Below are 26,504 nucleotides of genomic sequence, written 5' to 3'. Positions count from 1 at the left end.
TCCACAGAGGGTCACATTTTGTCCTGTTAATGTGATTTTTTTTAGTATCGATTAGTTCAAATTAGTTAGTTAGTTTCGATACTTTTGACAACCCTACGAGAAATAAGATACTTTATTAATAGTCGCAGACAGTGCACAGGGGTCTAATTTTATAAAGAAAATGCTCCTTTATGGAGTTTACTCTTCAGAAATTCAGAAACAAATTATACTCATTTAAAAAATAAAATAAAAATTCAAGTATCTCAACTTTAATACAACACACGGGGTCGAGGAGTGAAGAGTAGCTCACTTTGTTTTTTGAATAAGCATGAAGTGGATATTGTTATACTGGACAAGCGACGTCATCATATTTTTGATTCAAACTCATGCAAACACATGTTAACGATGACGTATAAAAGTTAGAGATGAAAGTAGTGGAGATACCTTCTTTGGCCGGAGTGCTTTGTGCAGACTGGGTTACAGACAGAGACTGAGACAAAGTAGAGCCATCGTCAGAGGTTAGCTCGTGCTCGCCATCTGCAGGGAGGGAGGGGCACGGAGGGGGCAGGGGTGAGGAACAGCAGCAGGGGTGAGTGGATGAGAGGTCCAGGGTGAAGGGGGCAGTTGAAGAGATTTGGAATGAAGGGTAGAATGGGGTGAGGGAGTGGGAGAGATTAGCAGTAACACAGACATGTTAGAATCAGGCCATGCACAGCTGCTTCTGCACACAACTCACAGAATCCTCTACTGCAAATGAGAGGGTCAAAGTGTCACGCGCATTGTGTTACGCGGCTGACACGGATCCAGCAGAGCGAGGTCTTTTCTGCCCGCTTGTCATCACATCGAGTCCTTCGCCTCTTCAGTGTGGGAAACTCTGATTTCCTTGGTTTGGAACGGCTCAAACAAACACACTTGGTCACATCTCCTCCAGGTTTGAATGGCATTTGATCCTGTACATTTAGATTGACCATAGGAGTTCAATATGTCTAATAATCATTTTCTGTATGATCTATGAGCAATTGTCCTTCTGCCAAAATGCACATAGTGATCTGTTAAAATCTTACAGCAGTGACAAACACGTGTTTATGTACAGTTCAAAACAGACAGCATTACAAGCCTCATTGGACTGAAATGCTGATTAGAGGCGAAGTGACATTTCCATATCACTTTATTAACACATACATTTGCACATTCACTTGGCCGAGGGGCAGTGACAGTTCACTCACTCAACACTGTTCAGAGCCGTCTGCGCCAGGCTGTGTTTTAGCCAAAGTTAAGTTAAAGAACATCTTCATTATTATGGTGAGTATATTTAAAAGGTGCACGTTGTAACTTTTCTGGTGCCACCGCTTTGTCTCCATCTAGATATTATTGCTTTAACCGGAATGTTCCACAGTGTGATATCAAAATTATTTATCTCCATAAAGACAAGCAGGCCAATTTACAGGTCAGATCTGTGGAGAGGCGAGCCCACTCACAGGAAGTATATTGTTTTTCAAGTTTTTTTGTAGCAATAAATACACCCAGAATTAAATAAATGCACAATAGATACATTTAAAGCTATACTGAGGAACATTCCAGGCGTTTAATAACATCTCAACCCTCCAACTGAAAGTTACATGGAACAGCTTTAATGAAGTTGGATTACATTTAGGCCCATTCCCACTACTCCTGGTCTGAGCCCAGTTTAGTCCTGGTGTAGATGTGGTTTTGTTGTGGTCTATGTTTAGTTCCTGGTCTAGTCTCAAGTGTGAATGCACAGTGCTACCACTCCCTGTACACACATAACACGCAGTGTGAAGGGCATCAAGTGCTCCGAGGGGCCCCACCAGCCTCACCAGGCGGTTTGGATTGAATGGCTTATGGTGCAGCGTAGTACCTCTAGGAGGCCTACTTTGTCTTTAGTTCTTAATCATTTAAAATCTAACTCTAGTAGTCTTGTAGTAACTCAAGCTCTCTCCATAGCATGTTTGAGATGCACACAGACAGCTCCTCTGTACGAGCCACAGCTTAAAGAGACGCAGACAGATCCGGGGCACAGTTTAGAGCACTTTTGACTTGACAGACGTATTCTACGATCCTCAAGGAGCAGAATATGGCATGCTCAAAGTCAAAGTAGGTCAACTTCTTACAAATGTCTGAACCATGATTTTAGAAATGCAACCGAAAGCGTCAATAGTTGCAGTGTTTTCCAGAGCCTCGACCTGTTCTGCAGAACCTGTTCTCCAGAAAGACTTTGCCCAGAATAAGGAAACAGATAGTGTACATGCCACTGATTCCTGTGAATGCCAGTCACACAGCAACTGAATAATTTACTGCTGCCCATAAAGAGTTCAGACACATTCTTCTTTTTCTAGGTTTAATTTTAGGAGAGTGATTGTATAATTGTAGTGTCTTAATGAATGCGAGTGAGTAGAATGTTTGTGCCCCATAGGCCGGTACCAGGCTGATCCAGACCATCTCCAGCTTGTATCCAGATTGGCCTCCTGGGAGTCATGGGGCTGTGGGGGCAACAGTGTCATAGCAACGGGCTGCACTCATGTGGCGGGTGTGAAGACCTTCTGTTTGATCAGTCTGCCATCTTACTCATCCCTCCCATGCACACTGGTGGTACGGAGCGTTTTCATAACCAGACGACAGCTTATGTATTAAAACATCGAAATGACATCTTCTTTCAAACTGGGGAAATAGATTAGGAGACATGCCGATCCAGTCTGTCCCTTATTGATTTGACCCTTGCCTGTCGTAAAGGCCGAGGGCCAATATGATTAGAGCATTGACTCAACTGTGTGGCAGAGTGGACAGATAAAGAGCGAGGAGCGTTTAGAGACCTCATGTTTAAAGACCTGAGCACCACATGTGTATCCAAGGTCTTCAACTTTAACCTCGGGATGAGCTAAAGCAATAACAAGCTACACAAAGTAAAATGTTACGTCATGCAGGTAAGAAGAGAGACTCGAGGCTCATCTATCCAACTGTACAATTTGCTGCCTGATTTATTCAAGGTTTAACTCCAAAATGAGGCAAAACGTTGAATTGAATGAACGTTGAACCAATTATGAGTGAGATCTAGTTTCCGTAAATACCAAATAAGATAAACAAAATCCCCTTTGTACATTTGTTTCTAATTAATGCGATTTATGTGTCCCAAATATGTGCAATTCTTACCCATAAAATGCCTTGAATATGAAACAATTACAGGATGAAAAATGTGTTCTTAAATGCTTGTGCGTAAACTACAGAAGCTGTTTCAATTCCTCTACTTGTACGTTTTCCCCTCTTTACCGGTGTCTCGCCCTAAGAAGCTGTCCTGTGTCATTAGTAGGATTTGAAGGGATTTTAAATGGACCCTTTAACCATAAGCTTTAAATTAAATCAATACCACAAAATGTTTAAACCTATTCTAGCTAATTGAATTGGGGCTCATTGTCTCGTAATCCATTGTATTCCTCTTGCATCCCATTGTTTCATTTATATTTTAAGGATACAAAGCTTTATAAATGTTTAATATGTTGATCTGTAGTGAAATAATGATGGTGGCGTGGACAGGTTCTGCCTCTGTGTGTGTCCGTGCATGTGCCGGGGCCATATGTCTCACAGTCAGACTTGGCTTTTGTGCAGTTTGAGCTCCTTTGATTAAGAATGAACAAACGATGATGAACTGGAACACCACATATTTAGAATAGAAGCTCTGGCCAGTTAAAGCATTTTGTTGACATGAAGCAGAAGTTAAAATTAGGCCTGTGACTGTAATTATAAATATCCCAATAAATCATCTAGAAAGTACTCTGTCTGACATAACTATAAAGCAGGATTACCCACTAAACTCTTTTTGAAATGTACATTATTGTTAAAACATGAGCTGCAACAAATGCAACTAGTAGTTATTAGTATCTATAATGAGTCAAAGAAGTCACTTGGCACTTCTGACTCTCAGCAGTGCAAATCTTTTTACACACAATAAATAAATAAACAAACAAATAAATAAATAAATATATAAAATGTGCCCCTCCTTAAATTGGTCCATCCATTATTTATTGAACGATAAGTCGGTTTATTAATTATTGTGACGGGCCTAGATTATATACCCATATAATGACATAAAAGGAAATCAGAATGTCTAAAAAGTGATTATTATCCCCAAACTGCAGACAAAGAACTCTTGTTTCACCTGCACAAATAAGACTTTTTAGAGCAGTTCAATGTAATTAAGACACTGTGTCACTTTGCTCATTCTGATATAAAAAGTAAATTAAAGTTTGTTGTAAGAATCTGTAAATATGTTCACATCTTTTGTCCTGACATGTTATAGTGACTGTCTTACCCAAATGTCTCCTCTCCACATTCTTGCGGTACTCGTGCAGCTCCTTCTCCGACAGTTCACTGAAAGGGTTTGGAGGCAGGGGCGCCATCTGCTCCTCCTCTGTGGGTACGTACGGCTGTGGAGGAGGAAGCACGCCGGTGAGTTTGATAACACGCTCGGATCCATGACAGCAAAGCACACTCGCATGCCACGAAACACTGGATGATATATGCACTCGGACAGATCTGGAGCGTATTTGAACTAATAACCCGCGTCACACCAAAGAATCAAGTCCCCTCTGCTACGCTCAAGTAATCATTCTGCAAGCCACGATGTGTTCAGACTGTGGGAACTAACTCAAGACTATTGCAATTTACAATCGTGAAACCACAGCGTCCACAAAGAAGCTTCAAACATGCACACGTGGCACGCACATGATTTATGGCGGCTTTAGCTGGTCGACCAATGTTGTGTGACTTTTAGAGACGGTCGTGTCATGCCTCAAGAAATAATCAAATCAACTTTCACAATTTGAGTGACATGAGACTTAAAGGCACAATATAACTTTTCTGGTTTCATTGAGATGTTATTGTTTAGAGTGGAATGTTCCACCGTATGGCATTAAATGTATCCATCCACACGGAGACGAGTTACTGGTCAGATCTGTGGTGGGATGTCCCCGCTCACACTAAGAATGCAATATTTTTAAGGTGATTTTTGAGCAATAAAAAACACAACTCTATAAATAAATGTGTTTGTGATGCATGCGTTTAATGCTGTACTGTGGAAAATTCCACCCAAAGCTAAAACATTTTCATGGCGACAAGCAGGTGCCGGACCCCTCACCAGAAAAGTAAGTTACCCTTTTAATGTGGTGATGACATGCACCATTTCACTTCAAATGTGTGCAAAATAATTAACACATGACAATGAAGACACCAGTGCATTTCTTTGAGCGTCGTTATAGTTACCAGGACATTGATGTGCACAGTGTCCTTTACAAGACATCAACAAGACATCAACCAAAAAGCAAAGGAGTAATCAACATGAATCCACTAAAAAACAGCCTTTTTTAACGTTTAAATTTGAGCAGCTGTCTCCCTCTAGTGGTCAAACCGTATTTAGCAGGTTCAGTTCACACTCATCTGCTCTCACTTAGATCTGTAATTACTGTTTGTGTCGGGCTACAGCTTAACTCAAACATTTATGTTAGGCACCTGTCACAAAGGTTTACAAAGATCAGGATAAAAACAACAAGTTTAAATCTAGGAACGTCAACACAGGAAACTGATTCTGTAACGCTTTTGCCTAAGGTTCCTTAGTAAAATATTTAAATATTTATAAAGCATGAATAAGCACTGTTATTTGTTTACAAGCATGTATAAGACATTAACCAGCATTTAGTAATGCTTTTATTAACCTTTTGTGCATGGTTTATTAAGACACTTCTTGTCTTGTCTAATGGCTTTTTAACAGTTTGCAAAAAGTATTATAAGTAATGTATTACAAGTGAAAATGTTAATAAATGCACGGTGCTTACATACAAATAGCTACTTCTTATTAACGCCCTCTAGACAGTTTTCTAAGGACTCTTATTTCAAAGTGTTATCTTTTATTCTCGGACCATTTTTATATTAGGGTTAAGTAGAAAGATGAACGTACCTTTCGCGGAGGATCGACTGGGATTCCAGCGAGGTGCTGCGAGCGGGGCCCAGACGTCTTCATGTCATATCTGTTCTGCTCCCTTATCTAAACAGACATCACAGTCAATGATTCACAACCAACTATGAATAAAAAGAATAACACCACCGCAATAGTTCCAAAATAAAACTGACCTTTCACAGTAAATAAAGTTCTGGATACATTTTTTAGATTAAATACATTTATAGTGATTGAGAGACATTCAGTTTAATAGATTAATTGGTAAGTAACTAATAAACAAATCTCTATCCTACTGTAATTTATATTATTATCAAACAGCTTACTTTGTTCCTCTTTTCCTGCACCTCACTGGGGTCTGTGTTGAGGGGCACAAACTGATTGGGATCTTCAATTCTGATTGGTGTGCCCATCTCATCGGCCTTCATCCACTGTGAGGGTGAAATTAAGGTCAATCAATACTAAAACAGGTATCAAAACTAGATAAATGCTTAAATAGGACAGAATGTGACTTTTCCTGTACTGTTTTAGAATGGTCAGAACCTGTGTAAGACCAAATGTTAATAACAAGGAAACTGCACAACTCAAACTATATTCCATCGCCGTCTGATTGGACAAAAACAGCAAATTATAACATCAACATCTTAACCATCACGTCCAATGTTTTTGTAATTAAGAATACGTCAGCATTACAATTGTTATTTAATATACTGGGCACTGGGCACCTGATATCTGGAGACAAAGATAGGTCAAGTTTATGAAATTAAAAAACAAACTGACATACCCTTTCTTTCAGTAGTAGTGCACTGTACCAGGAGCAATGTAATACACTCAGTAACCAACAGAGGGCGATCTGGTATAAAATATCCAGTTACAGGCCAGACTCAGTAGCCACATGAACTTAGAGGATTTAGGCATAAAAGTACTCTAAACAACTACGTAATTGAAACCGCATTTGAGGTAAAATACCAAAATAGTTTATAGTAAAGCGTAAAATCCCACCCAGGGGTGTTTACCGTGGTTGTCCGGCTGTTGTAGCGGTCTTCATTGTGCTCCACATTGACTTTAGTGTAACTGTTGGGTGAGTTGAGCCAGCGCGTCTTCTCTCGCTGCTGCCGCTGCTGATGGAACTTAAAGGGAAGTCTGGTGGCAATGTCGCCATCCTCCTCGAACATAAAGGACGTGACAGTGGCAGGAATCTCCACTTCGCTCTTGTGCCGCGGCTTGTCCCGGAGAATGGGCTGGCGATAGGCATAACCGGTCCTGTAGCCCTGCAGCAAAAACAGGGCCAGTTTTTTGTAAGTTTCCAGAGATTTTAGATACATCACAGCATATTGTATAAAACATGCTCTGCCTAAATCAATGCAGCGCAAGTGTTTTGGACATCACAGATGTTCTATTTAATGCTCTCTTTCATTTGTCGCCTTTATCCAGATTTTATGGCCTTAAACAAAGACCTGCTGTGTTCCTATGTTTTCTCACAGTTTTCTTCTTTCTGTCCTTTGTCTTCATGTCAGAGCCAAAGCTGAGCTGGGATCCAAACAGGGCACTGTGTTCTCTCTGATGTGCTTCCTCTTTACATTTTTTCAATAAATACATTGTATTATCTCCTAACTGAACAAATATGTTAATTTGTTGAATTAATATCGTGCTCACCATGTTGTCAAGCATCCGCATGAGGGATTCAAACTCCAGCTCTCCAGCTTTCCACCTGTAGGTGGCGCCGTAGTTGACATCAGCAGCTGTCCCCACATCATGAACACTAGACTTGTACCTCTCCTGGTCCAGCACTATAAGGTTGTCAACACTTCCAGCACATGATATTGCCTTGACCTACAAGACAAAAATGCATTTACAATATCAATACTACAATGCAAACAAATATATTTGAAGCAGAGATTACAGCAGACATTGTGGTGGACTTATTCATAGAATTTAAGCTGGGCTTTGCATTATGGATTAATGTTTCCTTTTGACAATCAGATTTGCCGGACCGGGGACAGAGAGGGGACAATCTCAAAATCCTGCCACGTTTACCAAGAACACAACGCTCTGTTGTGTTGTATCCATCTTCATTGCAGTACAAGAGGACAGGGCGTTTTTCAGTGCGGCAGTGATATAAGGTCTTAATACATTCAGTTTTTGTTTGCTAAAATGAATTAGCATGTACCTGGATTTCACAGGCGAACTGGACATTGTACATTGCATTAAAGGCCTCTTCGATAGTCTCTCCAAGTGTAAGAACTCCATGATTTCTCAGAACCAGCACCTGCAACACACACACACACACACGAAGAAACATTTATACTGTGAACTTGATTACAGCTGACAGAGAAGCCGGATGTCAGACCTACAGCTTCCTATTAGGAACACACCACGCCCTGATAATTAGCTCATTTCCTCTTCTTGACCTCGAGGAAGGCCAATAAAAATACTACTTCCTTCATCCAAAATAACTCTGGAATATCGTGATGGTAAATATAGATGTGTTTGCACCTTTGTTGTTGGCCCCAGGACCTTCTGGAGCTCTATGCGCTCCTCCTGCTCGTCGATGATGCCGTTATAGTTGTAGTAAGCAATGTCTCCCAGGAGCAAAGCCTCTTGGGAAATTGGCAGGAGCCCACACTTCATGGACGACACCTTAAGATGTGAAAGGAAATCATAATAATCATATCTTTTTGACCATGCACTTTTCTATCTGTCACAGCAAACACTATAATATGGACTTTGATTCATTAAAGCCTTTAAAATATACAGTTATCTCTTATGGCATGCAGACGATGAGGTTTAAAACATGCTCTTACGGCGGCAGTGGCAGGACTGTGCACGTGCACCACACAGCGGATGTCAGGACGCATGGAGTAGATAGCGGCGTGGGGGCTGAATCCAGACGGGTCGACCCTTAAGTTGGTGGACCCCTGTTCGATTACATTACCAATGATGTTCACCTTGACCTGAAGAAGAGAAGGACAACGGTCAGAGAAGTGCTGGGGTGAGTCTGAAACACGTAGGCTGAACAGTGATAGTGTAACATATGATTTTATTTAATATTCATTTCTGTTTGATTTATATTTATTTGGGGAATTTATATTTGATTATAGTGTGTTGCACTTATTTTATTTTGGGAACATTTATTCTGTATATTGTTTCAGTACAACCCTTTTTGTTGACGCACAAGTTGAGTGAGAGCACGTGAAATAAAAGAGACGGTTGCTCAAACACTGTCCTACCGTGTTGGTCTATTTTAGCATAGGAAAATAACAGGAAAACCCACAACATTATAAACTCAACTGTAACCCGCAATACCCACTGCTCAGAGACTGGTGAGCCACAAGAAATAAGGGTTACAATAGGCTCAGCTCGGCCTATCAAGCGGGGCGGTGAAGGTGAAGTGCACAGGTCAGCCAACAGAGGGAGACACCCAGGCTGGAACGTCACTAGATCTTCTCTGACAAAATGAGATGGGACTTGAATCTGATTTCTACAAAATTTGTATAAATCACATTCAAGCCCCATCTCATTCCGTCAGAGAAGATCTAGTGACGTTCCAGCCTGGGTGTTAATTGACTTTTGACACATTTAGGCAAAATCACATTAGGAAAGATCCTATAATCCCCTGAACAAAGTATCTGGGACTGAACTCAAGGAATATTATATACATTATGAAACATAATACATTAATCGGCTGCCTAACACATAGTCGATTCAGGTTTATTACATTCACCGCGGCAGTCAAAGGGAATGAACAGAAAAGTGCACAGAAAAAAATCTAAGACTATAAAATGGCAAAAACGAAGAGCAGGTGTTGTGAAAAACCATGACAACCAGGTTTCATCGCCACTGTTCCACCTCAACTCATTACAGCTAAACATTTATCTTGACCTTAAAATCAAAGCAGAGCGGAGGAATTTACTCAAAGCCCATGTTCAAGTACTTTATCATAATACAGTACTATAAAAGATTAGAGCTGACTATTTATAAGCCTTTACCAGAGTTACATATTGAAGTGGAGGGACAGTTGTGTATTGATATTGTACCCAGCAAACACACAACAGAACTACAGCTCTAAAGAACAGAGCCATGCATTCCTAGATTGATTTAATATTGACATGGTTATGCGCCGTGTCCGGTTCAGTCCAGTATAAGTTCACCCTGGGTCTTTGTCTGTGGGCACTGTAAAAATCCATCAAAAGTGGAATAAAATGCTTAGAAACACTGTGCGCAGCTTGTTGGAGAAGAGGGAGGAGCAGATGCGAAATGACCAGAAGCCTCCGCTGACCCTGGCACGACCTGGGACATTTCTGAATCGCCACTCTTTGTTTTCTGAGGATCTGCTGCACTGAACAATGAGCGTGTTGGTTTCAATTAAAAACGTAAGCTTAATGTATAGGGTATTAACTGTTAAGTGTGGAATATATTGACTCAAGTTTTAAAGCTTTTGACTACCGTATTTTTCAGACTATAGGCCGCACCTTTTTCATAGTTTGGCCGGGGTGCGATTTATACTCCAGAGCGACTTATATATGATAGCATTTGTTATTTTCACACTGGCAAACGCATTTCACACTAACAACCACAAGAGGGCGCTCTGGGCTCTAAGCGACACAGAAGAAGAATCTGCACTTTCTCTGCCTCAGGAGTTTGGGGAGTTGTTAAAGGTGGTATGGACGATTTTTTTCAGCAATTTTTGTATCATATTTCCTCGTGGCGTGGATAAATCATTAGTCCTGCCACGTATCAATCATAAAACGCACCTACCGCTCACCTGCAGCCGCGTCAGGCTCGTCCCCACGTTTCCGCGTGCCTAAGCGCATGGATCTATCATAATATAGTTCCCTCAGTGTACGGGGCAAAATGAAGACGGAGAAAGACAGTTCGAGCTGACGCAGAAGTGGACAGAAATCTACGGGAGACGAGCGATGCGATGCGCTCCGTTGCGCTAATAAACAAACGCACGTGTGTGTTGTATCAGTCCGCACGGGGGAGTGCGCATGCGCACTTCCGCCTGCGTTCTCAAATCGCCGAAAAATCGTCCATACCGCCTTTAAGAAGTGACACAGAGGAAGAAGAATTCAATGGATTTAGTGATTTGGGGTAATACTGATGCTTTGGTAAACTTGTTAGCATGTTCTTTATGCTATAGTTCTCTGAATAACTGTTAATATGTCACGTTAACGTACCAGACACTTACAACAGTTTGTTGTCTGTGCCTCATGTAGCTGAAGGTGTTACGTTAGCATACGTACACCTATTCACCATGTTGTTCTCTCTCTTTAAATTGCATTTCAAGATGAAATGTATATAATACAATAATAAATAAAGTAATAAATTTCCCCCAAAATGCGACTTATACTCGGGTGCGACTTAAAGTCAGAAAAACACGTTATTTTTTAGTATTATTGTGATGGCATTTAGATTTATTTTTGACTTTTGCATGTCAGTTGCATTCTTTTTTTTTGTATCCACAGACCGGTTTCCACTATTAAAGCCCAGGCGTTAACAGCAAAGTCCACACATAATGAAACAGGTTTTTAAGAAAATACTCTGTAAATGCATTATTCCTAAATCACAAGGCCAGGTTCAACAAAGACTACAAATGGCTAGTTTGTCAATAATAGTTGATCATTATTCAACAATGAAATAAATATAGGTAAAAGGTGACGTGTTAAGTGTTTGTTGCTGTTGTTTAAGGTTTCACTTTAGAAGGAAAATGAGACTTCCTGAGCTTCTTACCAGATTTGATGCTGAAGCTTCAGTAAAGGAAAGTCCTCTCGGGATGATGAGGATGTGGTCCTGCTCTTTGCTGACACGAGCCTGTGGGGAAAGGAGCAACGTGTAAATGACCAACCACAACAAACACAAATAACATTAGATTTTTTTAGCCCGGGTGAATTTAAAACAAACATAAAAAATAAAACAGATACTGACAATTTTATAAAATGTGCATTGTGCAGGAGTTTTTACCAATAAGTTTCCTCTCAAGTGACATTCATAAAGATTAGGCCAGGAAAAGGTATCCGTACTGCAATACTGGCAAACACAATAACCGATATGGCCACAAACTATATTGTGATGACCCCAAGATCCATAACAAAATGCAGTTTTTTAAATAAAGAGGTTGATTTTTATTCATAATTTTTCCTTAGATCCAGATTGCCCTGGTTTAGTTTAGGTTTTTTCTCTAGTAAGTTTATTTTTTGACTAATACATTAAATCATGAAGCTATTTGTTTTAATAAAAGTTAAACTATCGTGTCACAAGTACATTCAAATATTGCAATACAATCAATATCTTATCTGAACAATTAAAACTTTCTGAATGAGAGTTATTGTGACATAAACAGGCACATAAACACGTAAGGTTTACATTTTTGGAGCACAGATTGAATTGAAATAACACATTTTTGCTTTTAATACAGTCACAATTATTATTTCTTGCGATTATAACGTGACTTAATTAATCACAATAATCTTGCACACCATGTTTTCAACCTCGTGAAGAAGTTAATCATGTAAAACTCACCAAAAATGCACATGCTCTTAACGAAAAATAAACATGTGGGCGCAAACCCTTACCGTGCTGTAGGAGTTGGCTAGGTGCGCCCAGCTGAACAGGTCCATCAGTCTGTAGACGCTGGCCAGCTTACAGCGTGCCTGCTTCTCCCCCTTCACCATCGCAGACACGTCCGCTCCGTAAAGGTCATTGATGGGTGTCACCATTCCCAGGCCTTTCAGAAGAAAACAAACGGAGGCTAAGTTTTGGAGCGGAGCCTAAAGTGGAGGTCCACTGAGCCGCACCTGTGTCTCGATCCGCCTCACAACAACAGTCCAGTTTGTGGATGCCGTCCTGAACCTGCTCATTACAGCCGCATTTTTAACCGGAGTCCAGACAGAGCCACTACAGGAGTTTTCGACATGTAATTGGACATTAGCTGTGCATTCCTTCCCTGTGATTAAAACCAGCTCCACATATGGATTCATGGACTGGACGACTGGATCAAAACCAGGGAAAAATGCACGGCTCTTCCGGAGTCTGGGGCAGGGCTGTCCCACAGAATATAAGCCCTTAAGCACAAAAAGCTAGTTTGGTAATGGACTGTCTCATGAGATATTGATGGACTGCGTCTGATAATAGTAAAAAACAAAACAAATATGTAACTATTTCATCCAATATTCTCCACATGCCTTTAGTAGCTCCACAAAAGAGTTTTGATAACAAGATATTTGGCAAGCCAAAAGAAATGTGCTAAAATGTTGTTCAGGTTTAAGTCTTAGAAAAATGTTAACATAGTTTACGGTTGTCAAAAGTATTGCTCCCCAGATACTAATCATCACTAAAACTAATCATATGAATATGTGTATATATATATATATATATATATATATATATATATATATATACATACATACACACACTGTAATATACACGCGCATGTAATAAATCTTTTTTTAATATCTGTATCTATATCAGAACTAATACAATATAATCACATGGTAATATGACAGAAAGTAATATTTGAATTGAATATTGTCTAAAGGTGTTATTATTACACCAACCTTTATTTAACTGAAATATTCTTTATTATGTAAGAAAAACATCCAGAGTCATTGGAAGGCCCCATTAATGCCAAGAAACAAATACTATCAATTTGAGACAATTAATTGAGATTTCATGCTCAGATTTGTGCAGCTGCTGACGCTTTCTCCATAATAGAGTAAAGCAAAGATGTTCATGGTCATTCACATCTTATTTTTGGTGTTCTCAGTGTCGCACTCACTGAGGGGGGAGGTGTTGAAGCCTGCCACAGAGCTGGTCATGAAGAAGTCTGCGATCTGTCTGAGAGCCAGCAGCCCAGACGGGACGCTGCCTTTACTCTGCTGCTCCGTGATCAGGCTCTCCAGCTCCTCTTTGAACGCCTGCCACAAAGAGACACAGAGCTTATGACACAACACAGAATGACAGAAGAACTCTCAGTATCTCAAGAAGTTGTTTACGTAGAACTTTTCATATCCCCTACTCTTGAACATTTAGTTTTACAGCAGATGTTTTGACCTGGTTGATGGTTCATATTTTTGCATTATTGAGCTTTTCCTGATTAGACAAAAACTGACGCAAAGTGCAAAGTCTTTTCTGTGTCAGCATAATTGTGAAAAGTGAAATGATGTTTTCTAAATAGCGTGAGAAAGTGGCGCCATTATTGACCAGCAAAGACGTCATTGTTGTCGGTTGAAAGCACTTCAAGTCGAGAAGCCAAAATAATCAATAAGACAAAGTCAGTGTGGAGACAAACACAAATAAATAGTGATTTACATTTGTGGCTCTACTTCTTTCTGTCACATAAACTTTTTGGACGGGAACACGACCCGTTACCACAATAATTTGAAGTCAGCATAATATAGCACAGACGCATAATCAAACAGACAAAATACACAACCTGTATGATGCTACTAAATGCACAAAACAGCACACATACGTTTTTTTCCCTCACAGTAATATGCAACAAAATACAGCAGCCAAATGTTAAACTCAAGACGAAAAGATTGGAAATACATTGTTAAAAAAAGAGAAAAGATTAAAGTTCATTGAGTTGATGTCGACCGCAAAGAGCAACAAATTAGCGACACAAAAATCTTGTTGTGGGTGTTTCTCCAGCAGGTTCAAGGCTGTGATTGGTGGACAGAGGCTCGTCTTGTGATTGGTCGCTTTGATGTGACTCAGTTTATGGCTAATCCATGTTCCCAGTTTAATACAGGACAAGCTAAAATGATGTTACGTAAATCCAGATATGCACTAGGGATTATCTCATATAATGTACCATGCAATCTTATGCTTTTCATGGCAATGTTTTTTGCCCATGAATCATACAGTTATTATCACAAGACACTATGATACATCACACAACAATAAGACTATTCACAAGACGGACTCCGGGGCCAGTGAAGACATGCTTCAAATAATCTTCATAAGGCGGTTAACCTCTCCGGGGGTGTTCTCGTTTCTCCTACAGGCGAAAGTCAGTGAAGCCAACGAGACAAAGGAATCCAGAAAACAGACTTTAGGAATTTACACACATTTCAGACAGGATTTTGTCCATTTCAAATCAGTGGTGAGTGAGAAGAACTGCCTTAGGGCTAGAGCTAATCCTCAAACACAAACCCTGGGGGGACCTGTGCAGAGCATGATTTATCCATTTTGTTTATCATTTATTTATACAGGGAAAACCCAATGAGAAAAGCTCTCTTAAAAGCTTTGTTAAAAACAAAATACAGATTAAACTAACAAACACTGGATATCCAAACAAAATGACAATAAAACAATAAAATAAACAAATAAATAAATAAAAGCACACTTACTCATACAATGTGGTATGAAATAATGTACAAGCAGCACCGGCACTTAACCAGTGCTCTAAAATCATTCAAAGGCATAAAATACTTGAGTTTAAATAGTCTGTGTTTTGAAAGTACATAAAAGAATAATACAATTGCAGAAAACCCATATGATGAGTATTGTTATGAAGTGTATTTAGCATCTAAATAAAACTAAATTATAAATGTCATGATGTAAAATGGTGCACGGTGGCAAAGGCGGTTAGCGCTCTTGCGCTCTTCTCCCAAGAAGGAGATCATGGGTTCGATTCCCGGACCAGACCTACATCACATGATCTCTCTGGGTGGAGTCTACCGTGGGTTCTCTCCGGGTTCTCCGGCTTCCTCCCACCATCCAAAGACATGCATGTGTTAGGTAAAATTGGTAATTCTAAATTGGCCCTAGTGAATGAGAGTGAACTGTCTGTAATGTCTATGTTTCTGTGTTGGCCCTGCGACAAGTTGGCCACTGTCCAGGATGTACCCCGCCTAAGGCCCGAAGTCACTGGGATAGGCTCCAGTCACCCGCGACCCCGAAAGGGAACAAGCGGTAGAAAATGGATGGATTGGATGATGTAAAATGATTAATCATCATAATGTAACAAGAAGAGTATTAATATAGAGGAGTTGATAGTTTAATGTCTAATAAATAAGATAAGATAATCCTTTATTGTCCACACATGGGAAAATTTCATTGTTGCAACGCAGGTAGATACAGATAAACAGATCGCACTAACATATACACATAAATAGTATATGTTAGTCTTTTATATATGCTGGTTTCACACAAACCTGCCAAGAGACTGCACATGGGAATAAGCCATGGCTACAATCTCACATAAGTACATGCCACATGTTTATTAATATGTGTTGTCCCTTAACTGGTCAAATGAAATCCCCTTACATGTCGACAGGTTCACACACTGTTCTGTTCTGGTTTGACAGACAGATCGATGTTTGAAGTCTGACTGGTTAAAATGAGAGGGGAAAATAGGCCGTGACACCATTTCCCCATCTCTCCTCTTCACCATTCAATATTCATGCATTTCTCTCATCCCAGTGCTTATGCAGCAGTCAGCCTGATCCCAGTAGAGTTTTGTTTGTGCCCCCTCTACTTCCTGTACCCCTCCGGTGCCCCGTGGGACCCTCCATTACTGAGATGTGAATAGCATTTGGCCCCATTGGTTTGATGTCATATTGAGTGTTTTGTAAGAGCTCGTTACGTCTCGTCCGGACTCACCACTGTTTCTGAACTGGTGCCAGACATTCCCGTTTCTATGGCGAGGTCACCGGGCAACCGCCCTCAGAGTTTAGGGCTTGTGCTGCGTTCAAGTGACCCTCGGAAACTCTGGACAGCAGTGCCCGGAGTTTTGACGTCGACATAAAGGTGTTTTTAAAGGTGCATTGTGTATGTTTTAGTGCTCGTCTCCATGGAGATTTCTCCTTTGCCTCGAAAGTCCAATGTGGAGTTTGGAAACGTTTGCATTAATTCAACAAAATCACATATAAAACATGCATTCTTAGGGTGAGCAGACGTGTAACTTATACAGGGAAATATCCTTAGCAAAGCAATAACATCTCCATGGAGACAAGCAGGTGGCAGACTCCCCAGAGAAGTTACACTGTGCATCTGAACTCAGTCAACTTAATTATTTTTGATCAAACCTGAGTCTGAAGCAAATTACTTGAAAAACAGCATCTGAATTCAATCAGTTTATGTTTTGGAGCAGTTCTTTCTTTGGAGGAAACAGCTTTATCTTAACGGTGGTTAGGATGTCAAGATTATTTGATTATATTGTGGTTATGGTACCACTATAACCATAGGACATAAACCATTATAACTGTGAGGAACAATTATGAAAAATAATAATAAGTGATCAGTATGTTTATGTCACAATAACATGACTTTTCATAAAGCTGGTCACATGTTAGACTCTATTAGATGATGTGCATGAAAGCAAATGAAGGATTTTAGTATCACTTGCACTCCGGATGTTTGTTCTCACGCCGACATCTTAAATTAATCCGTATTGTGGTAAAATAGCGCAATGATGTGGCGTTTGTGATTTCAAAAGCTCGACCTTGTTTAGTCCAGGATTCAAATATGTTGTTTAGACTAAACAGAAAAGTGTAGCCAAATCAAACAGTCTGCCCTGGCAATCTGTGGTTAAAGTAACCATAATTCTCTGGATAACTGTTCCTTTAGTCACAATTTAAGACAGACACATCAGACATTAGGCATGAAAAGGATTAAAAACAATGTGAATTTAAGCAGAGACACAAATCTAATATAGTCGTACCCAAAATTCAAGTGACCTTTTACATTTAATAAACAAAAACCCCTTTGCCATCTGCTCCACATGTGTGTAAAGAAGATTATGACACATTAATCCAGCCGCCTCCAGTGGATGATTTCAACATTCACAATTTCACAAAACCTCCACATCTGCAGCCACAAAAGAAGCTAAACATTTGCTCAAGGTCAGGTTTGACTGTTGTCGTGTGCGGCTTCAGATCAGGTAAATTATTAGGGTTTTAAAGCAGTTTTTGTTGTAGAAACAAAGCTCATGTTAATCCAGAAACCAGATTACAGCCTCACCAGATTTGTGATTTACTGGACGAGGAAATGTGATCCGATCTCATAAATGATGTTATCAAAGGCTGCTCACAAAAAAAACCACAAGAAGCTAATCTTTTAAATGGATGCAGAAGAATTGGCAAACAACAGACAGTCTTTTCAAGTTTAATGCACGCAAACAAGTTAAAGCACATTTCTTTTTTTCTTTACTTTTTATTTCATCACTAATTGGTATCTTCATTTTATTCAAAGTAAAAGCAATTTAATTATTCATAAAATGCAATAAAATATCAAGTTTGAATGCACTTTGTATTTATCTAATATATTCTAAATCCATGTCAAGATTATTCAAGTTACAATATAATCATAAGAACTAAAAAATAATAACTAATATAAAAGCAAGTTGTTTTAATTGAATCTGTATTAAAAAGTTACACCTAAATGTAGAGTGCTTTTTAAAACATTAGACCAAACCATTAGAGTTCACAGTGTCAATAATCGTTACACCGTAAACATTCAACTCTTATACCGTGACCTAGAGCTGCAACGCTGTGGGATAAATAAAGGTTCTCTTATATTATTTTCTACATATGAAGTGGGATTAATGGCATTCTGCTAACAAAACTGACACAAACTCAACAATATTCAAAGCTGCATTCGTTTGCTGAATATGATGATCATGATTATGTCCTAAAACTCACTGGGTCGACACTTTTGACTGACCAACGACCACAAAAGGCCATGTAACGTGATGTGGGATTCATTTGGTAGGATTTTAAAGCTCCTATAACTACAGTGTTACTAAGACATATCCAAACAGCACAGTGGTCTGCGTATGTAGGTTCTTCTTGTACTAATAAGCAGTGTATGTGGGTTGTTGTTGTATTCAAATACCAGGAAGTCGTCTGAATCTTCTCTTGTAAATCTCTGAAACGTTCCTTTGTTGCGTTGACCCCGATAAGGCAGCAGTTATTGTCGTGCGTTGCCAGTTGCACGTCCGATGAGACATTTTGCGACTGTTGGGACGGGCCTGAACTTGAGTCTGCGTTACCTCATCTCTCCCTGAATCACTAGTTACAGTGATTAATGGGCTTCAAAACAGAATCGACACGGAGCCTGAAAGGCACCGCTCATACCACGACCGGTACAATAGTCCTAATGGAAAAAGCAGGTTTATTGTCACTAGATTTGTCTCAAAACGCCGAACGAATGCATAAAAAAAATCATAGATAAAGCTTGCATCGATGAGCTTCAGAGTTGTGTTGTTACCATACTAAAATTACAAACTCAATACTGATTTTGAAGCCAAAAGATTTTGAAGTCATTTTCAATACAAAATAATTAAGCTTGGATGATATGAGCGAAAACATGCACTAGTCGATAGCTATGTTTGGCATTGTGAGATTTGACACAAGGTTCAACTTAATACCAGGATAAATAAAGGTTAATAAATGTTTTAATACATCATGTGTTATCAGTGCACTCCATTGTGTTCCTTCAACTGTAAAATACTAAATCAAAGTAAGTCAATTTATATTCCTGATGTTTCACTTTATTACCTGTTATAAAACAAACTGAATGAGCCTGAGAGCTGAAATAAGAGGAAAGAAGTTTATTTACCATCAGAACGAGGCCTGGAGACATGAACGCTGGAGACACTGTGAGAGTGTCGTCCATTTCCTGACGTAAGCCGAGATAACAGACATTTGGGAGTAAGTGTCCTTGATGGTGCAATTTCTCCATTAAAAACTGCGTTACAGGACGTTTTGCAAGATAAAAGAGACTAAATAAAACCTGCAGATAGACTCTCGATGTTTCTAAAGGCGGCAGAGCTCTAGAGCACCTGTGCCACATGTTGAGAACCGAGGCTCTACCTGCTCCGTATTGAATGTCACGCGTCTCTTGTGTGAGTGAATGCTGTGTTTTGGGTCACATCCCATGGCTGGATAGCATTACACTCACAGTAAACTGCAGTGTGTTTGGGGAGCACAGACGCTCCAGTTGTCAGAAAGATAGTTAAAGCAAATAAGCAGAATATAGGCTGTAATTATAGCTTTACTTTGAGACAACCGCGCTGTTATATGCGCACAATACCACTCTTTCAGGCAGAAAAAGAGCGAAGAGCTTGAACGCACACGCAATTCTCTACTAAAACACACACTATACGAAAAATGATATAAAAGTTGTCTTCCAAGGATATAAAACCTAATGTATTTGTATTAATAATGATGTAGAAGCGGCACATCTTCACATAACTTTGATTGTCCCGAGAGGCTGACCCACTTACGCAGAAACAAGAATAGCAGCAAAACTAATTCAGCTTTTCAAGGTTTTCTCGGCAGGCTCTTGTTGCCGTGGCCCAAAGCAACAGTAAATTCACCCTCAAAGCCAAAATAGGTTTAATTCTGTGCAGGACCAAGTAAGACTGCTCAATTTAATTTGACACATTTGAGATATTTCAACAAACCCTATCATGTGATGTGCTGCTGTATGTTTCATTTTAAGATGCGTGTTATATGTCACTCCTGAGGATAATTCTCCGCTGCAGGAGCTTTCAACTGCGCCGCGGCTCAAGAAAGATGCTGTAAAACGTCAAAGTGTAAAAGCAGCTGCTGCGGGACGGAACGGCGGGGTTTTCAGAAGACCCACTGGAGCGATTTGAGCCAATAATGTGTCTAATGAGACCTCCACGGGTTTAAGAGTGAAAAGTGAATACACAGACGAGCAGACGTCTTTACGGGAAGGACCAGACAATACGCTCACTGGGGACGCCCTGTGTTCAACAAACAAATGCAAATGGAGTCAAATGGACGTTGTGTCGCGGTATTAATATGTCAAACTTGATTCATTTACAAAGGATAAAGCCTGATCAATGTGTATCCCAACTAGTTAACTTTTATTGATTAGTCAACTAGTCAATCGATTATTTGTATTGAATATTGAGGCTTATTAAATAGAAATATGGTGACTGAAGACTTCTAGATAGAGAATATTTGCAAATAAAGTGTATTATTGATGAATATCTGGACGTTTTGATTTAGTAATGCCACTGTCTTTGTTATAAAATGTATTTTTGTGTGTGTTTTAGAGTCTGTATGGTCCAGATAACCATTGCAATTATTATATTTTATACAGTCATGATTGATTAATCGTTACAACGCAGTATTTTAATGAACATAAGATATACAGTACACTAGTCCTATAGAGACTCTTCTTTACCATCTCCATTCTGCAAACATCCTCATAATCAGGCTTTATCTGATACAAGTAGACACAAAACCTGCTTAGAACAGTATCTAATTTAGAGTTTAGTCACAATATGACACAATATCAAACTTTAGAGTTACGATTATATTGTGAGAAGAAACATCACGGTATTATCGATTATTCAAGGTTATTGACACAAATCCTTCACATTCTTTCCTTTAAATACATTACAGTTCCAATAGTGTGAAACAAGTTTTCTGAAATAAAACTTTCTGAATGCAAAAGTAAAGTTTGTGACATTAGGAGCACTTTTTTATCATTATTTCTTTGCTTCTAAAATTGTCAAAATAGTCAACAGTAATTTGTTTTTAGTTCTCATGATCACACTGTGACCTTGAGAGTGACAATTAATCAGTTAACCGACCGTGACCTCCCCAACCTGGTGAATTGATTTATCTCGACGATCGCGGTAACCATGTCTGATGATGAACAGATCTGCAATCAGTGAGAAGAACAGGAGTGCAAAAACAGCACCAGCCAAACTCATTTCAGTCCAAATTCAAACCTGTGCTTCTTCTGACCTCTCGACCGCTTGCGTGGAAACCTGATTAGCAGTTGCCCGCTTGGATAGTGCGAGAGGAGAAAACACAGTGTACGTTCAACGGATTAATGGGATCTTCGAGACAGAATCATGAGACAGAAACCGAGAGGCTGCAGCTCGGAGCTCCTTCGGGCCAGTTTCACAGAACAGTCTTTATCTCCCCTTGACATCACGGCCATAAAGAAGCTCACTTATCCCCTGTATTCACGCCGCTCTTCTCATATGACACTTAATACACTGAGGTTAATGAGAGGCAAGGAAAACAAACCATGTGACCCAGTGCGCTTGCAGAATAAGCCATGATTGATGACGGAGGGCGTCTTGACCAAACATGCCTTCAAACAGCAAGTGCCTTTGTAAACAAGATATCAGTGTTGCAGAAGTCTTTTGAATAGTTTGTGAAAGAGCAGGCACAATGTCTTGTAGATGCATGTTTTTGGGTAAGTAATGATGCTCTCTACTAATCAGACTAAAAATGTGTTGAGAGGAAATTCAAGGAAAGAATGAGGTACAGATTTTCACTGAGTAGAAGTGGGGAATCAGGATGCCACAATATCAATATCAATGTTTTTGTCTCACAATTATTGAGAAACAACAGTGAAATCTTTCTTTTTCTTTCATTCCCATTGCTATTATTCAAACTTTCAGAATGACAAAGTAAAGTTAATGTGACAAAAACAGCCTGTAGTAATAAGTAATTTACATTTAGATGTTTTTATTGGACTCTGAAAATGCTTCTAATATTTTTTTTAATGTTATTATGATTATATTGTGGCCTGAATTATCACAATTATCAAATAACCAAATAATCTGAACCTCACTGGGGGATTATATTGAACACATCTATAATTATTTTGACAACATAACTTTTTTTTATATTGGGTATATTGTTAATAATAAATCTAAATTATTATTCAAATCTGCAGAAAAAGCCGATAAAACTATGTAATCTTCAAACAAAGCTATAAAGTGACAATTATAATTACTGCACTTTTGTGGTTTATTTTGTACAGGGTTTTTTTCCTTCTTTTTTGGAGCCACAACCAGGAAGATATTTACAGTTTATAAATGGTTGTCAAACATAAATAATGCCCACTCCTACCACTCCTATTTAGTCTACAATCTCTAAGCTACGATTGTCGCCCGTGAACGAGTCGTCGTCTTAAGTAAATCTTGCCTCGTCTTTGGAAAACAAATGTCTCCCTTCTTTATCACAGTCAGGAACTGGACATGTGGTGAAACAATACATCATGTTCTGGTTTATGATAATGATCTTGACTCCTGGCAGACAAAACTGTGGTCACAACTACACAACCTCCTCGGCCTTGCCTGCGCTTACCCAACACGTGGGAAATGGGTGTAGAACTGAAGTTGATGAACACTTTTCAGATTTCCCCAATAGGTGCCCAGGATGTAACATGAGATATTTACACATAAATATACGCAGTAGTGATGCGGCAGTTGTCTTTTGAACCAGAGGCAGGTCAGGCCAAGAAAGTCTCATTTCAATGTGGCATTTATCGCATGTCCACGAGTGTCATTGTATTCTGCCGCATCTAGATTCACTTCCTCATTAGACTAATATCTCCGTGAATGTGAGTCTGATTGTAATAAAACACACAGTGTTTTGAAGCTTAAAATATAGAAAACACGACGTGTCCCTTGGACAGTGCTTCCACTGACGTCTTCTTCTACAGTGTGTCAAACGCTTGCGCTTCCTGCTGGAGTGTGTCCCTGTGGCAAAAATCTATAAATTTGACGCACCATTGTAATGACCACAGGGTTCAAAGACAGTAGTGACTCAAAGTCCAAAAAGTACGGTAATTTCTGCACTTAGGTGGTTGATTTTGTAGACAGTTTTTTAAAAATCTCAACCAGGACGACATTTACAGTAAATAAATGGTTGTCAAACATAAATAATAATGGCTTAAGTAAATCTTGCCTCGTCATTGGAAAACAAATGTCTCCCTTCTTTATCACATTCAAGAACTGGACATGTGGTGAAACCTCTTACAGCGCTACAATACATCATGTTCTGGTTTATGATAATTATCTTGACTCCTGGCAGACAAAACTGTGGTCACGACTACACAACCTCCTCGGCCTTGCCTGCGCTTACACAACACGTTGGAAATGGGTGTAGAACTGAACTTGTCGCCCACGTTTCAGATTTTCCCAATAGCGTTAATTACCCCTATTTCCACAAGTAATGAAAAACTGTGAAAAGATTGTCACACACTCTTGACACTGCAAGTTTTAGTTTTTTTTTTTTACTTTTTCTGTTTGTAAAGATGTTGCAACTTTTCCGCTTATAGACAATATACTTGGTTTTCTAATTCAAGCATATCTTTAGAACAGAGAAAGTGACCTTTTCAGTGGCTCTGATTTGTGTTTTGAAACCGTTGCTAGTCTTTGAATGGTTTTAATAAATCCGATCAAAGTAACACAAGCTGCCTGCAAATAAAAACATTACATAACTCAAAATGACCTAATCCCTCATTATTTACGCGTTATCCCATTTTGATAATTGGCTGCTTGGTATGCGCCGAATACCCGGGGATCCAGAGGTGAGCTGGCTGAAAATCAGACCGGTCTATCTTGGTCCAACTTTAAACACAAGCTGCCGACCAAAACATGTAATCTTCGACCGCGGCTAGTGCCATGACACTGCAACCAAAACAAACCACGGTGAGAGGGGCGGGGTTACGCTTGTTACGGCTGTTGTTGTTGTCTAAGCTGCATTTGGGAAGGAATATGTACCCTTTATGACCTCCGCGGGGCCACCTGTTACTGCCGGCGGAGCGAGGCTTGGCAAACGCTCAAGAGCCACATCAAGCGGGGAGAAAAATGCATACCACACGCACGAGCACACACACGAGCACAGACGATCACACACGAGCACACACAAGCACACACAAGCGCACACAAGCACACACAAGCGCACACGAGCACACATGGGCGTACACGAGCGCACATCCTTTGTCAGAGCGGTAAATAAGAGACATCAGTGACCAATTAACTCCAATGACTGCATGCTACGAGCCTAACGGTCCATGTCAGACAGGCGAGAGTTTAAGAGTATAGCCATAAAACAGATGCCTGTGAAACGAACAATGACAATTTCGATGATGAAAAATTACAACAAAAAATGGGTTTTCATACAAACCTAAGCGCTGATAAAACAAAGTCAACCTAAGCTAGAATGGTTGAGTACATTTTTTGTTTTTCTCCTTCCAAAATTTAAAACATGAAACAATAAAAACCAAGACCAGGAAGAACAAAATAATCAAAATAATTATCTGGAATGTGAGACAAGATTGCGCAAACATACAACCACATTTTTTGTATAATTGCACTCCTATTTCCATTGTAACTCACTGGTCTATTTAAAAAAAACACAATGTTTGAGTGAAATGTGGATACACAGGGACAGGGGCAGCTTCGACAACACTGTGGGTCTAAATATTGGCAAAAACTTTTCGATTTCACAAATCACTGTGCCAATGGACTTCAAATGTGCCATGAAAAAGGAAATAAATCACAGATTTGAACTTATTAATTTTTGTGAAATATTTTCTGCCTCTTGACTTGTTCTCTTAATTTAGCTAATTTGCTAGAGTTTCTTCCCTGCTCTTCAAAGACATTTTCACACAAAGTATCAAGTGAACTAGTATCAGACATCCTGCTTTGACATCTGGGACTAAATGCAACGTGCCACACTAACTACCCAGGGCATGTGCAGAATGCAGCTCACATTAAAGGCCGAAAAAAGACCAGGGCCAAGCTATCAGCACCACCCAGTATCAATCACACGCTCCTGTACACTTTTACCACTCCATCTACTACTGCGGGACAGCTATTCAAGACATTTACTGCTTGAACTTATCGTTAACTTGATCTTTGGACTTTATATCTATTTGTAGTAGGTTTCAGACAATATAAGACACATGGCGACTATGTCTAGGCCTAACAACCTAAAACGCAAATAACATCAGAGCCCTTCAGTTAGAGAACAACCTTAAGTCAATATAAAAGAGTAAATATGACCGATGGCGGCTGTTATGAAAGGCAGGCGCCTGGTTGTAAAACTGAAACTGTTCAAAGGGCACAGGACCAGCAGAAAAGACACAAGCAAAAACGTTTCATGAGTGTTTCATGAGCAGACGAGGACGATCGTGTCCTACAACTCGAATGGCCACAAAACAAACAAAGCCAAACTGGGGAATCCAGAGCTCCAGGGGACCGATAACACAACATGACTATGTGTTTGCTTCAGCACAACCTGGACCTACCGCAGGGTCACTGGATACAGGGCATAGGAGAGGAGAGGAGGAGAGAGGAGGAGAGAGGAAAGGAGAGGAGGGGAGAGGAGAGGAGGAGAGAGGAGAGAGGAGGAGAGGAGGGGAGAGGAGAGGAGGAGAGGAGGGGAGAGGAGGGGAGAGGAGAGAGGAGGGGAGAGGAGAGAGGAGGAGAGGAGGAGAGGAGGGGAGAGGAGGAGAGAGGAGAGGAGGAGGAGAGGAGGGGAGAGGAGAGGAGAAGAAGAGGAGGAGAGGAGGGGTGGAAGAGGAGAGGAGGAGGACAGAGGGTGAGAGGAGTCAAGAGGAGGAGAGGAGGAGAGAGGAGGGGGGGAGAGGAGGAGAGCCAAGAGGAGAGGGAGAGAGAGGGTGAGAGGAGTCAAGAGGAGAGAAGAGGAAAGGAGGAGAGAGGGAGAAGAGAGGAGGAGAGGGTGAGAGAGGGGGAGAGAAGAGGAGAGAGGAGCCAAGAGGGGGAGAGAAGAGGAGGGAGGAGCCAAGAGGGGGAGAGAAGAGG

The 26,504-nt window shown here is 40.1% G+C and overlaps 2 protein-coding genes across 5 annotated transcripts in view; both read right to left on the bottom strand.

The window, feature by feature from the left end:
• The window catches only part of crebbpa (CREB binding protein a), a 347,948-nt gene that overhangs the window by 84,618 nt on the left and 236,826 nt on the right, over nt 1–26,504 (bottom strand). The window lies entirely within an intron of this gene.
• add3a (adducin 3 (gamma) a) overlaps nt 1–26,504 on the bottom strand; it is a 62,217-nt gene that overhangs the window by 4,822 nt on the left and 30,891 nt on the right. For 2 of the 4 annotated variants that reach the window (XM_072462378.1, XM_072462377.1), the window contains exons 3-14: nt 13,719–13,857; nt 12,517–12,668; nt 11,675–11,755; nt 8,746–8,895; nt 8,438–8,581; nt 8,112–8,210; nt 7,598–7,774; nt 6,958–7,212; nt 6,268–6,372; nt 5,945–6,031; nt 5,254–5,277; nt 4,304–4,418 (exon numbers count right to left, since the gene is read on the bottom strand). In XM_072462378.1, the coding sequence (XP_072318479.1) occupies nt 4,304–4,418; nt 5,254–5,277; nt 5,945–6,031; nt 6,268–6,372; nt 6,958–7,212; nt 7,598–7,774; nt 8,112–8,210; nt 8,438–8,581; nt 8,746–8,895; nt 11,675–11,755; nt 12,517–12,668; nt 13,719–13,857 (1,528 nt within the window). Of the gene's footprint in view, nt 1–423; nt 517–2,249; nt 2,259–4,303; nt 4,419–5,253; nt 5,278–5,944; nt 6,032–6,267; nt 6,373–6,957; nt 7,213–7,597; nt 7,775–8,111; nt 8,211–8,437; nt 8,582–8,745; nt 8,896–11,674; nt 11,756–12,516; nt 12,669–13,718; nt 13,858–26,504 lie in introns of all 4 variants that reach the window. The other 2 variants (XM_072462380.1, XM_072462379.1) reach the window with 2 other exon arrangements.

The sequence above is a fragment of the Eucyclogobius newberryi genome, unplaced genomic scaffold (genome assembly GCF_026437365.1).
Source record: "Eucyclogobius newberryi isolate DKJ021-1_F unplaced genomic scaffold, fEucNew1.0.hap1 SCAF_4, whole genome shotgun sequence".
Lineage (NCBI taxonomy): Eukaryota > Metazoa > Chordata > Actinopteri > Gobiiformes > Gobiidae > Eucyclogobius > Eucyclogobius newberryi.
This window is presented reverse-complemented; position numbering and strand designations above follow the sequence as displayed.